General features: G+C 43.5%; 1 protein-coding gene across 1 annotated transcript in view; it reads right to left on the bottom strand.

Moving 5' to 3' along the window:
- Positions 1-528: 528 nt before the first annotated feature.
- LOC141105548 (complement C1r-A subcomponent-like) overlaps positions 529-10,707 on the bottom strand; it is a 47,539-nt gene continuing 37,360 nt past the window's right edge. The window contains exon 11 of the mRNA XM_073595438.1: positions 529-8,079. Coding sequence (XP_073451539.1) covers positions 7,280-8,079 — 800 coding nt within the window. The 3' untranslated portion in view covers positions 529-7,279. The remainder of the gene's footprint in view (positions 8,080-10,707) is intronic.

Genomic DNA, 10,707 nt, shown 5'->3' with positions numbered 1-10,707 from the left:
CTGCAGACAAAACCTCGGACTTTTGTCCGAAGGCGCGTGCCTGGATTTTGTCTTCATTACAAATGGCAAGGAATTGTTGGCCAACAAACACAAACATACTGACGTACTACGTGGTTTTTCTGCTCTTTAGCACTACCCTTTGGGCTCCTTCTGCTAATTTCATGTTAGTAGAAGTTTGGTGAGTGTTGATTCGCGCTTTTCATTTCGAGCTTTTCAGTTAGTTTCTGAACGGCCATTCGTCAACCAGACATGCTACGGAATTGGAGGAGATGACGTGTTATTTATTATTGGCCTTGGAGTTATGGCTTTGACCCAAGTCCAGTCCAGGAACAGGAGGAGGAGGAGTTCTTGGACCAAAAATTGGTTGCTTTATTAAATCGTGACCAATTAATGTCATATGCCTTTGCTGCGGGAGCTCCAGGAGAATAATCCGGATGATTTTCGGAATTATCTCCGGATGATGGATCCCTGCTTTCACCAACTCTTAGCATTGTTGACCCCCCTATATTAAGAAGCAGGACACATGCATGAGGCTTTTATTTTATTTTTTGGTTGAATAATAATGATTTGATTTGTTATATTTTCTATATTTTTGGATGCATAGAATGTACTTTTTGGTTAAGTTCTATTGGCAGATATCATGTCTAATTTTTTTTGTTTTCTTTTTTTAATGCACAATAATAAAATAGTGTAGAATAATACTTGGCTTTGTGTTTTACTTCAAATGACAGTTTGGGAGTCGGCAGTTACATTTAAAAATATACAATGTAAAAATAACAAGGGACACCAACATAGTTGTATCTTTGATCTTAAAAACTACAGGATAATGGTGCTGTGGTAACTTGTCCAAATAAAAAAAAAAGAAAAAACATAATAATATCATTCTTGATATCGCTAAAAAAAAAAGCCTTTGAAAATGTATTTGCAATAACTCCATCGGTATCACCAGCAGAGCAGCTTCATTATTATCCCATTATAGAAGAAGAGAATTGTGCGCTGCATTTCCAGTTTTCATCATTTGCCGCGTCACGAATGTTAATTCTCCATTACAAACGCTCGTTTACAAGACTGGCCGCTTCCGGTTCATTCTTGCTTCTGAGCATGCGTGTTTGTACTTTGGACTTTTGTCCGACGGACTTGTGTACACACGTTCGAGAAAATCCGACAACAGACATTTGTCCGCTGAGAATTTTAAAGCCTGCCATCCAACATTTGTCCACGGAAAACCCGACAACAATTGTCCGATGGAGCGTACAAACGGTCGGAAATTCCACCAACAGCCTGTCATCGCACAATGCCCATCGGAAAATCCGATCGTGTGTACGAGGCTTCACATTTACATATATCCCAACTTTCTGGGATGGGAACGAGGGACACCTATTTGCAAAAGTATGTAGGCATAGGACACACCCCCTGCCACGCCCCCTTAATGGAGAATTACACAGCAAAAATGATTGGTTAAACCCACAAGTGTTTATTTTTTATTTTTACCACTACTATTCCTTTATATTGGCTTTTGGTATTTACAAATGCAGCAATTTAGAAATTTGATGAAAGGTTTAGCGCTGGGAAACACTTTTGGATAGATAAATAGTGCATTTTATATATAACTCTATAGATCAGACCAAATTGAGGGACAAATAAGGAGGAAAGAGGGACTTTGTTTCAAATCAGTGACAGTCCCTCAAAATCCGGGACAGTTGGGAGCTATGCATTTAGCAGAAACTTCAATTTAGGTTTAGTTTTGGATTATTGTCCAGAAGCAACAAGAGACAAACGTTTTTTTCAAAACAGGACTTATTACCTGCCTGGCTCAATCCCAAAGTTTTTATTGAACTTTATTATTTTCTTCCATATGGTACATCCAAATACAAAATACATATCTAGATTATTCGTTTTACGTCTCGTGCAGTTATAGCTGAATTTTGCAAAGCGTGTTCTACTGGTTACCCTTCTGAAATACATAAAAGTCCGGCTTTTTTTTTTTTTTTGGTTTTCGAATAGAGTGGGGAAGGGTTGGAATCTCCATGAGGTCCCCAATGAAGAACCTTCCCGTCACTTTGCGTTTTGGGTACTATCAGAAGAAGCAAAGGTGAATCTTCTGAGCAGGGATACGGACAGCATTCCTGACCTGTCAGAGTTTCTAACCAACTGTATCTAAAGGAATTATTTTGGCTAGAGTTCTACTATAAGAAGAGGCCTTCAATAACAAGCAGCTGATTTATCAATCTGGCTAACATTGGCAGGGATATGCTGAGGTGAAGGAACCATCCCCTGCCTGAGCTTTCAAACAGGGTAGACCCAACATCACTACCTTACTCCATGCGAATTGGAGGAAACCATTTGAGTGGTGTTCAAAGAATAAAGAACAATGGTGGACAGCAGCTCATAACATGCAACCAGGCCTGGCTAAACAACGAAAGGTGGTTATGGATTGGTCACCATAGGTCACTGTTCTTCAAACATTGAACCTGGTCTCACTAAAGAAAAAGTCTCCCAACCTCAATTCTATTAAATACCTTTTGAATGAACTGAAATGCCAAGCCAGGCACCAAACATCGGTACCCGACCTAACAAATATTCCTTAGGCTTTCCAACAGACACGCTCCATGATCTTGTGAAAAGTCATAGTGCTCATGGTTTTGGAATGGTATGTCCAATAACCTCATATAGGTGCGATGGTCAGGTGTGCACACACTTTTGGTCATATAGTGTATATTGTGAGCCACAAGTCTCAACCCCAAAAGGGATTTTTGTTACCAATGTGTCGTAGTGCTACCTGTCTTCTGTCCTTCCTGAGGATACGCTCCCAATGTCCTACCCTGATCCAACTGGATATTCCATTCTCACCGCCATGGCTATGGGTATTGCAACAGGTTGCTGACAGAACTAGCGCTATAATACGCTATAGTATTGGGACACCTGCCTTTACACCCACATAAACTTTAATGGCATCCCAGTCTTAGTCTGTAGGGTTCAATATTGACTTGGCTCCGCCCTTTGCAGCTATAACAGCTTCAACTCTTCTGGGAAAGCCGTCCACAAGGTTTAGGAGGGTGTCTATGGGAACGTTTGACCATTCTTCCAGAAGAGCATTTGTGGGGTCAGGCACTGATGTTGGGCGAGAAGGCTGGGTCACAGTCTTCGCTCTAATTCATGCCAAAGGTGTTCTATCGGGTTGAGGTCAGGACCAGTCAAGTTCCTCCACCCCAAACTCGCTCATCCATGTCTTTATGGACCTTGCTTTGTGCACTGGTGTGCAGTCATGTTGGAACAGGAAGGGGCCGTCCCCAAACTGTTCCCACAAAGTTGGGAGCATAAAATTGTCCAAAACGTCTTGGTATGCTGACGCCTTAAGAGTTCCCTTCACTGGTACTAAGGGGCAAAGCCCAACCCCTGAAAAACAACCCCCCACACCATAATGCCCCCTCCACCAAATGATTTAGACCAGTGGACAAAGCAAGGTCCATAAAGACATGGATGAGCCAGTTTGGGGTAGGGGAACTTGACTGGCCTGTGAAGACTGCTGCCCAGGCCTTCTCGTCCAACATCAGTGTCTGACCTCACAAACGCGCTTCTGGAAGAATGGTCAAACATTCCCATAGACACCCTCCTAAACCTTGTGGAAAGTCTTTCCAGAAGAGTTGAAGTTGTTATATATTCATACTTACCTAGGTGGATGCAGCATTGGTCCTCGCTCACTGGAGCGCTGGGATGTGGAGGGGGAGTGGGGAGCGGCTGGGCTCAGGCTCTCAGCTGCCTGCTGATAGGCTGATCTGGGTGTCGGTCCAGGGATCACATGGTCGTGATGACGCTGAGCCTGGACCAGCTTCTGTGACGTCAGCAGAGAGCGGACTTCAGCCCGCTGTCTGCTGAAAACGGGTCACAGGAGTGCAGAACGAACTAACCCTCCTGTGATCCGTAGGAGAAGTCCAGCCAAATGAGCTTCCCCCGTACTTCTCCTTTAAATATCGAATGACCTCACTAATTGAACTCCACACTGCTATTATTTTGAACACGCCCCTTTCAAATTAATTATTCAATTACACAGAATCAACAGCATGCATGTCATGACGGCTGGGTCTGGTGGTTTTCTATTACTCTACTACACCTACTAGTAAATTATCTGCCAAGTAGAAATATACCTCCCAACTTTTTGAGATGGGAACGAGGGACACTTATTAGCAAAAGTATGTAGGCAATAGGCACACCCCCTGCCACGCCCCCTTAAAGGAGACCTATATAAAAAAAATGATTGGTTAAACCCACAAGTGCTTTTTTTTTTTATCACTACTATTCCTTTCTATTGGCTTTTAAAATTTCCAAATGCAGCAATTTAGAAATTGGATGAAAGGTTTAGCACTGGGAAAAACTTTTTGAAAGCTAAAAAGTGTATTTTATATACAACTATATAAATCGGACCAAAATGAGGGACAAAGAGGAGGAAGGAGGGAAAGAGGGACTTTGTTCCAAATCCGGGACAGTCCCTTTGAAATCCGGGACAGTCCCTTTGAAATCCGGGACAGTCCCTTTGAAATCCGGGACAGTCCCTTTGAAATCCGGGACAGTCCCTTTGAAATCCGGAACAGTCCCTTTGAAATCCGGGACAGTTGGGAGCTATGTAGAAATATAATTTATAGCAAAAACAGTGATTGATCTGGTCAGTGATGTTGGACTGCTGTTATTTTGAGCACAACTGTATGTAAACAGAGCAAGAAGTGAGGACAGTTCACCCCCCCCCCCCCATTTGGGACACCTTTCTCTAAATCAGCTTCTTAGGATGGGAATTTTGTCCTCTTTTGGGCGATTTCGCAAACAGGGAAGAAGTAAGTCTCATCACCGTTGAATTCCAAAGATCAAAGATTTATGGGAAAAGGTAGAAATGTCTCCAGCCCTGACACATTTTGCCCCTAACAGGGGTTCGTGGTGGAGGTAACTGTACCACTAATTCCTTTTAAGGGCAAAATGCGTTCATCTCTTAAAGCGTAACTCCACCTTTGTTGAGAAAGAAAAACATTCTCCCCCTCTGGGTGGTCTCTGTACGGTTATTATAACAACCTTTGTTGCAGATTTCTACCTTTTTGTTATTCTGAAGAAATCCCGGTGTGTTTGTCTGTGCCTCTGTGCTGACAGTGGGTCTAATGGGAGTGGTTTCATAATTATCAGTCAGCTGTGGCAGCTGCAGAGCACTAATGAGGAAATCTGCTGGGCCTGCACCGCTTTGTGGCCCCGTACACACGATTCAGAAAATCGGACGAAAAATACCGCTTTCGACGCCAATCGTACGATAATTGGATCGTTAGTACAGAGCTTTCAGGGAGCCGATCACGACAGCTCATCCGATATTATTCGTCTGGACAAGCGCGAAAATTCTCCTCGTACGATACCAAATCGTACGATTTTCGTTTAGTCAGTACAGTTGTCGTCCGAAAATACAATACAAAATGCATTACAACACGTGACATCACTTCCGATTTTTTTTATGTCTGTCGTACGAGAATTTTGGTGACTTTAGTGACCTATTCAATTTCTACTTGCGACTATTAAGCGAAAAAAAGTCAGACGATCTGTCGTCCGATTTTCGGATCGTGTGTACGGGCCACTAGACGTGTTCCCATTGGAAATATCTCACCAACAAAATGACATTTTTGTTGCAGGGGATCCCTGAAATCTGACTTTGTATCTTAGTGCGGACTTCTGGGAAAATTGGTGAGCCAATCACACCAGCGGGAAATGATGTTTCTGGGGGAGTGGTCAGTACGCATTCTGTGTACAGAACAACTCCAGGTAGCCATATTGCTTTGCATTTATAGAAAATGACAGCGGCGGCAGATTAAAAAGGAAAGGTAATTTTTAATAACATTCAAATTACAATATGACTTGTGTCGCAATTGTACACGCTATACAGTGGAACCTTAGTTTACGAGCAACGCAGTTAACGAGCGTTTTGAAAGACGAGCAACTTCTTTTTTTTTTTTTTTTTTTTAAATCCTGACTCGGTTTGCAAGTGTTGTCTCACAAAACTAGCAGAATTCAAGCCAATGGGGTGTGCAGTACCGCATTTGGCCCAGAGGTGTGGGGGCGCCGGTGACACTCGGAACGGTTCGGAGCCGTTCGGAAATACTCGGAATCACTCGGAAATACTCGGTTTCCGAGTTCATCCGAGCTGTCCCAGAGTATTTACGAGGCTCTCCGGCGCCCCCCTCCACCTCTGGCCACATGCGGTACTGCATGCAATAGAAGTCAATGCGGAACGAATTATCTTCATTTTCATTGACTTCTATGGGGAAACTCGCTTTGATATGCGAGTACTTTGGATTACAAGCATTCTCCTGGAACGGATTATACTCCTAATCCAAGGTTCCACTGTATTATTTTTTCTTTATTTGCTATTTTTTTTTTCCCCAAAGAAAGTGGAGTTACCCTTTGAATCTTCTTGTTGTTGCTTTTAGCTGAAGACTAGTTCCTGTAAATTTTTGCAAGCCTGGAGTGGTATCCCTCAGCAAAATGCCGACAGCGAACGTTTGGGGGTAATTTCCTCACATTTTCCTGTTGAATCCCCAGGATAGGAAGTAAAGGGAGATCTCCCCAAGAAGACACAGGCAGCAAAAAAGAAAATAACAAAGCGGAGTTCCACCCTGAAATTTTTTTTTCATCAGAATCGGACTCCTCTAAACCTATTAAAAAACATTTGGAGGAAAATTTTTTTTTAGACTTACCAGAATCGCCCTGTTGCTATGTAGTCCTTCTAATCTGCCACTTCCTGGTCCGCGGAGCTCTCCTCGTCACTTCCTCCCTCGCCTGTGCTCCTGGGAAATGATGTGTCCTCATTTCCCAGGAGTCTGTGGGCAGTACCGTGATGTTGCCATAACAATGGGGCGGGACCTTCCTTCGTCGCCGCCCGTTGTTATGGCAAGTTTTGAAAACAATCGGCGCCACGGCCGGTGAATCACGCATGCGCGAGATCGAAAGGTGCATGCTGGTTACCCAGCATGCACCTCTCCAAAGCTAATCCAGGAAGAGATCTCGATTGGGCCTCACACGCCCCACAATCACCATGGCAACGGCCACAACAAGAGAAAAGATGCAGTAAGAAATTTATATTTTTTGCTAAATCGACCATGATCATTGTATACTCGTTTTTGTATTTCATTAGTAATAATGCTAGGATTAATTAAAAAAAAATAATACATTTTTTCGCTGGAACTCCCCTTTAACCTTATAAAGCATTTAACCCTTCTCTATCTTAATCCCTCAAAGTTTTGGTTTTACAGACACTTTAACTGTTCAGATGGCCTTTTATCCAATGCATGTAATTGTTGACTTTGGTGTAATACCCATAGCCGCTACCACAACCGATACCCCAAGACACAATACCCGTGGCCACCCACTTGTCCCCGCTTTGAGAGGCATATGGCCCCCCGCTGTCTCCTTGGCACGAGTCTTGCTGACGTTTCTCGGCCTCTGGAAATCCGGCGCAGAACATGTTCTCTGTGAATTTCTCCCCTTTGATTTTACTGCTTGCAGGCAACGTGCTTTGCTTCTTCTTTAGATGTTCCTGGCACTTGTCCCGCTGGACCATGGGCAGAGCCACGTATTTCAGAAGGTTGGAAATTTTGTTCTTCTCCGTCATTCCGAATCCGCTTACATACCCCACAGTGCCGGCATCGTACAGGGACTCGTCACCGTCTCCGGGGAGGCAGATAGGGGAGGTGTTCTCATCCATGGTGACGGGATCCTTCAGGCGAATCAGAGCGATGTCGTGGTCATGGTAGCCAAATTTATAACTTGGATGCACGTGAACTTCCCGAACGGCCAGGTTACTTCGTTTTATCAGCTTCTCCACATCCATGTCACCGATGAAAACGTGCAGGTTATTGGCGTCATCTGGATTGGCTTGGTCTGCCTTTTCCCTTATCACGTGGGCAGCCGTCATCACCCAATGTTCTCCTATCAGAATGCCACCACCACGCCCATTTTTAAGCAGTAAAACTTGCCAAGGGAAGTTCCCCGCTTCCGCCTCCGCACCATTGATAATGCGGCTGTGTCCGGTGACGGGATTTGAAGGCTTTCCGCACACTGTGGGTAAAAGAGCTCACAATTAATCGCCCGGCATCAGAACTTTTTATACAACTATAGAACTGTTGGTAGCAATCCAAAAGATATGCTAGATCACAATTTTTGTTAAAGCAATTTAACCCCGTCCTTCAGTGTGTTTGTCAATATTTTAAGGTCTGTCAGTGCTAAAGTGTACCTACACTATATTACCAAAAGTATTGGGACGCCTGCCTTTACACACACATGCACTTTAATGACATCCCAGTCTTCGTCCGTAGGGTTCAATAATGAGTTGGCCCACCCTTTGCAGCTATAACAGCTTCAACTCTTCTGGGAAGGCCGTCCACAAGGTTTAGGAGGGTGTCTATGGGAATGTTTGACCATTCTTCCAGAAGAGCATTTGTGAGGTCAGGCACTGATGTTGGACGAGAAGTCCTGGCTCGTATTCTCCGCTCTAATTCATTCCAAAGGTGTTCTATCAGGTTGAGGTCAGAGCTATGTGCAGGCCAGTCAAGTTCCTTCACCCCAAACCCGCTCATCCATGTCTTTATGGACCCTGATTTGTGCACTGGTCCAAATCATTTGGTGGAGGAGGGATTATGGTGTGGGGGGGGGGGTGTTTTTCAGGGGTTGGGCTTGGCCCCTTAGTTCCAGTGAAGGGAACTCTTAAGGCATCAACATACCAGGACATTTTGGACAATTTCATACTCCCAACTTTGTGGGAACAGTTTGGGGACGGCTCCTTCCTGTTCCAACATGACTACCCACCAGTCCACAAAGCAAGGTCCATAAAGACATGGATGAGCGGGATTGGGGTGGAGGAACTTGACTGGCCTGCACAGAGTCCTGATCTCAACCCGATAGAACACCTTTGGGATGAATTGGGGCGGAGACTGCGAGCCAGGTCTTCTCGTTCAACATCAGTGCCCGACCTCACAAATGCTCTTCTGGAAGAATGGTCAAACATTCCCATAGACACCCTCCTAAACCTTGTGGACGGCCTTCCCAGAAGAGATGAAGCTGTTATAGGTGCAAAGCGTGGGCCAACTCAATATTGAACCCTACGGACCAAGACTGGGATGTCATTAAAGTTCATGTGTGTGTAAAGGCGGGCGTCCCAATACTTTTGGTAATATAGTGTATTTGTCAATATTTCAATGTCTGTCAATGTTAAAGTGTACCTACACCCAAGAACAAAAATGTCATATCACACGGGCCTACCAGTCCTTATATGTGGTGGCTGCATTCGTTTTTGTTTTTTTTTGTTAGGCTTTTATTTATTTAGTCTTTATACTTTATCAGCAGCACGGTGGCTTAGTGATTAGCACCCCTGCCTTGCACTAGGGTCCTTGTTCTGAATCCCAATTGGTGCCCTATCTGCATGGAGTTTGCATGCCCCCCTTGTGCTTGAGTGGGTTTTTCTCCAAAGACATCCCATTAGGTTCATTGGCTCCTGTCTAAATTGGCCAGTGTATGGAACCTAGACTGTAAGCTCTTTGATGGTAGAAACCATTGTAAATGTACAACTTGTAAAGCACTGAGTAAATTGTTGGCACTATATAAATACCCAAAATAAATATTTGCCTCTGGTGATCCTAAGAAGAACACACTTCCAGCGTGGAACACACCAGCAGAAGTGACGTCACCGGGAGGAATGTAGAAAGAGTCGGAGGATCCGAGCGCGTAGCCTGATACAAATACGACATGTCTGGCTCTCCTCCTGGTGACGTCACTTCCGCTGGTTGGCGTGGACTTCCTGAACCTGCAGGGCATCCGTGCCTTTCCCTACCATCTCCAAGCTGTCCGGACCACCAGGAGAAGCCTGCAGGACGGAGACGAGCTGCCGATGTTTATCGTGTGATGGGCGATCTTTCCCACTGACATCTTGTGAGTCTTTTTAATCTTGTGTTATTAAATATTACTTTTAAATACGGCACTTAGGGGGCACCCCCGCTTCCCATGTTCTGGTAAGATTAAAGCAAGTAGAAGAAAAAAGAAAAACTAGGAAAGAAGAAGTAGGAAAGAAAAAAAAAGAAGAAAGAAGAAGGATGAAGAAGAAAGAATAAAGCAGAAAAAAATAAGAAGAAGAAGGAAGGAAAAATAGAGAAGAAAGGAAGAATGTAGAAGAAGAAGGAGAAAGAAGAAAAAAGAAGAAGAATGAAGTAGAAAAAAAAACAGAAGTGAAGAAGGATGAAGAAGAAAAAATAAAGAAAGAAAAGAGGAGAAGTAGGAGGAGGAAAAAGAAAGGGAGGATGGAGAAGAAAGAAGAAGGAGAAAAAAGAAAGAAGTAGAAAGAAAAAAGGAAGAAGAAGAAAAAAAAGAATGAAAGAAAAAAAAGGAGAAGTAGGAGGAGGAAGAGGGAAAAATAAAAGAAAAAAGGAAGAAAAGAAGGATGGAGAAGAAAGAAGAAGAAGAATAAAGACGAGAAAAGAAGAAGGAAGAAGAAGAGGAAAGAAGATGAAGAGGAAGAAAGAAGAATAAGGAAGAAGAAGAAATAGAAAGAATGAAAAAAAAGAAAGAAAAAAGGAGAAGGAAGAAGAAAGGAGAAAAAGAAAGAAATAAAAGACGAGGAAAGAAGAAGAAGAATGAAGAAAAAAAGAGAGCAAGAAAGAAAGAGAAAAAAGTAGGAGGTGGAAGAAGAAAGAAAAA

The sequence above is a fragment of the Aquarana catesbeiana genome, linkage group LG08 (assembly GCF_042186555.1).
Source record: "Aquarana catesbeiana isolate 2022-GZ linkage group LG08, ASM4218655v1, whole genome shotgun sequence".
Taxonomy (NCBI): Eukaryota; Metazoa; Chordata; class Amphibia; order Anura; family Ranidae; genus Aquarana; species Aquarana catesbeiana.
The sequence above is the reverse complement of the archived record's forward strand: the minus strand, read 5'-3'. Positions and strand labels throughout refer to the sequence as shown.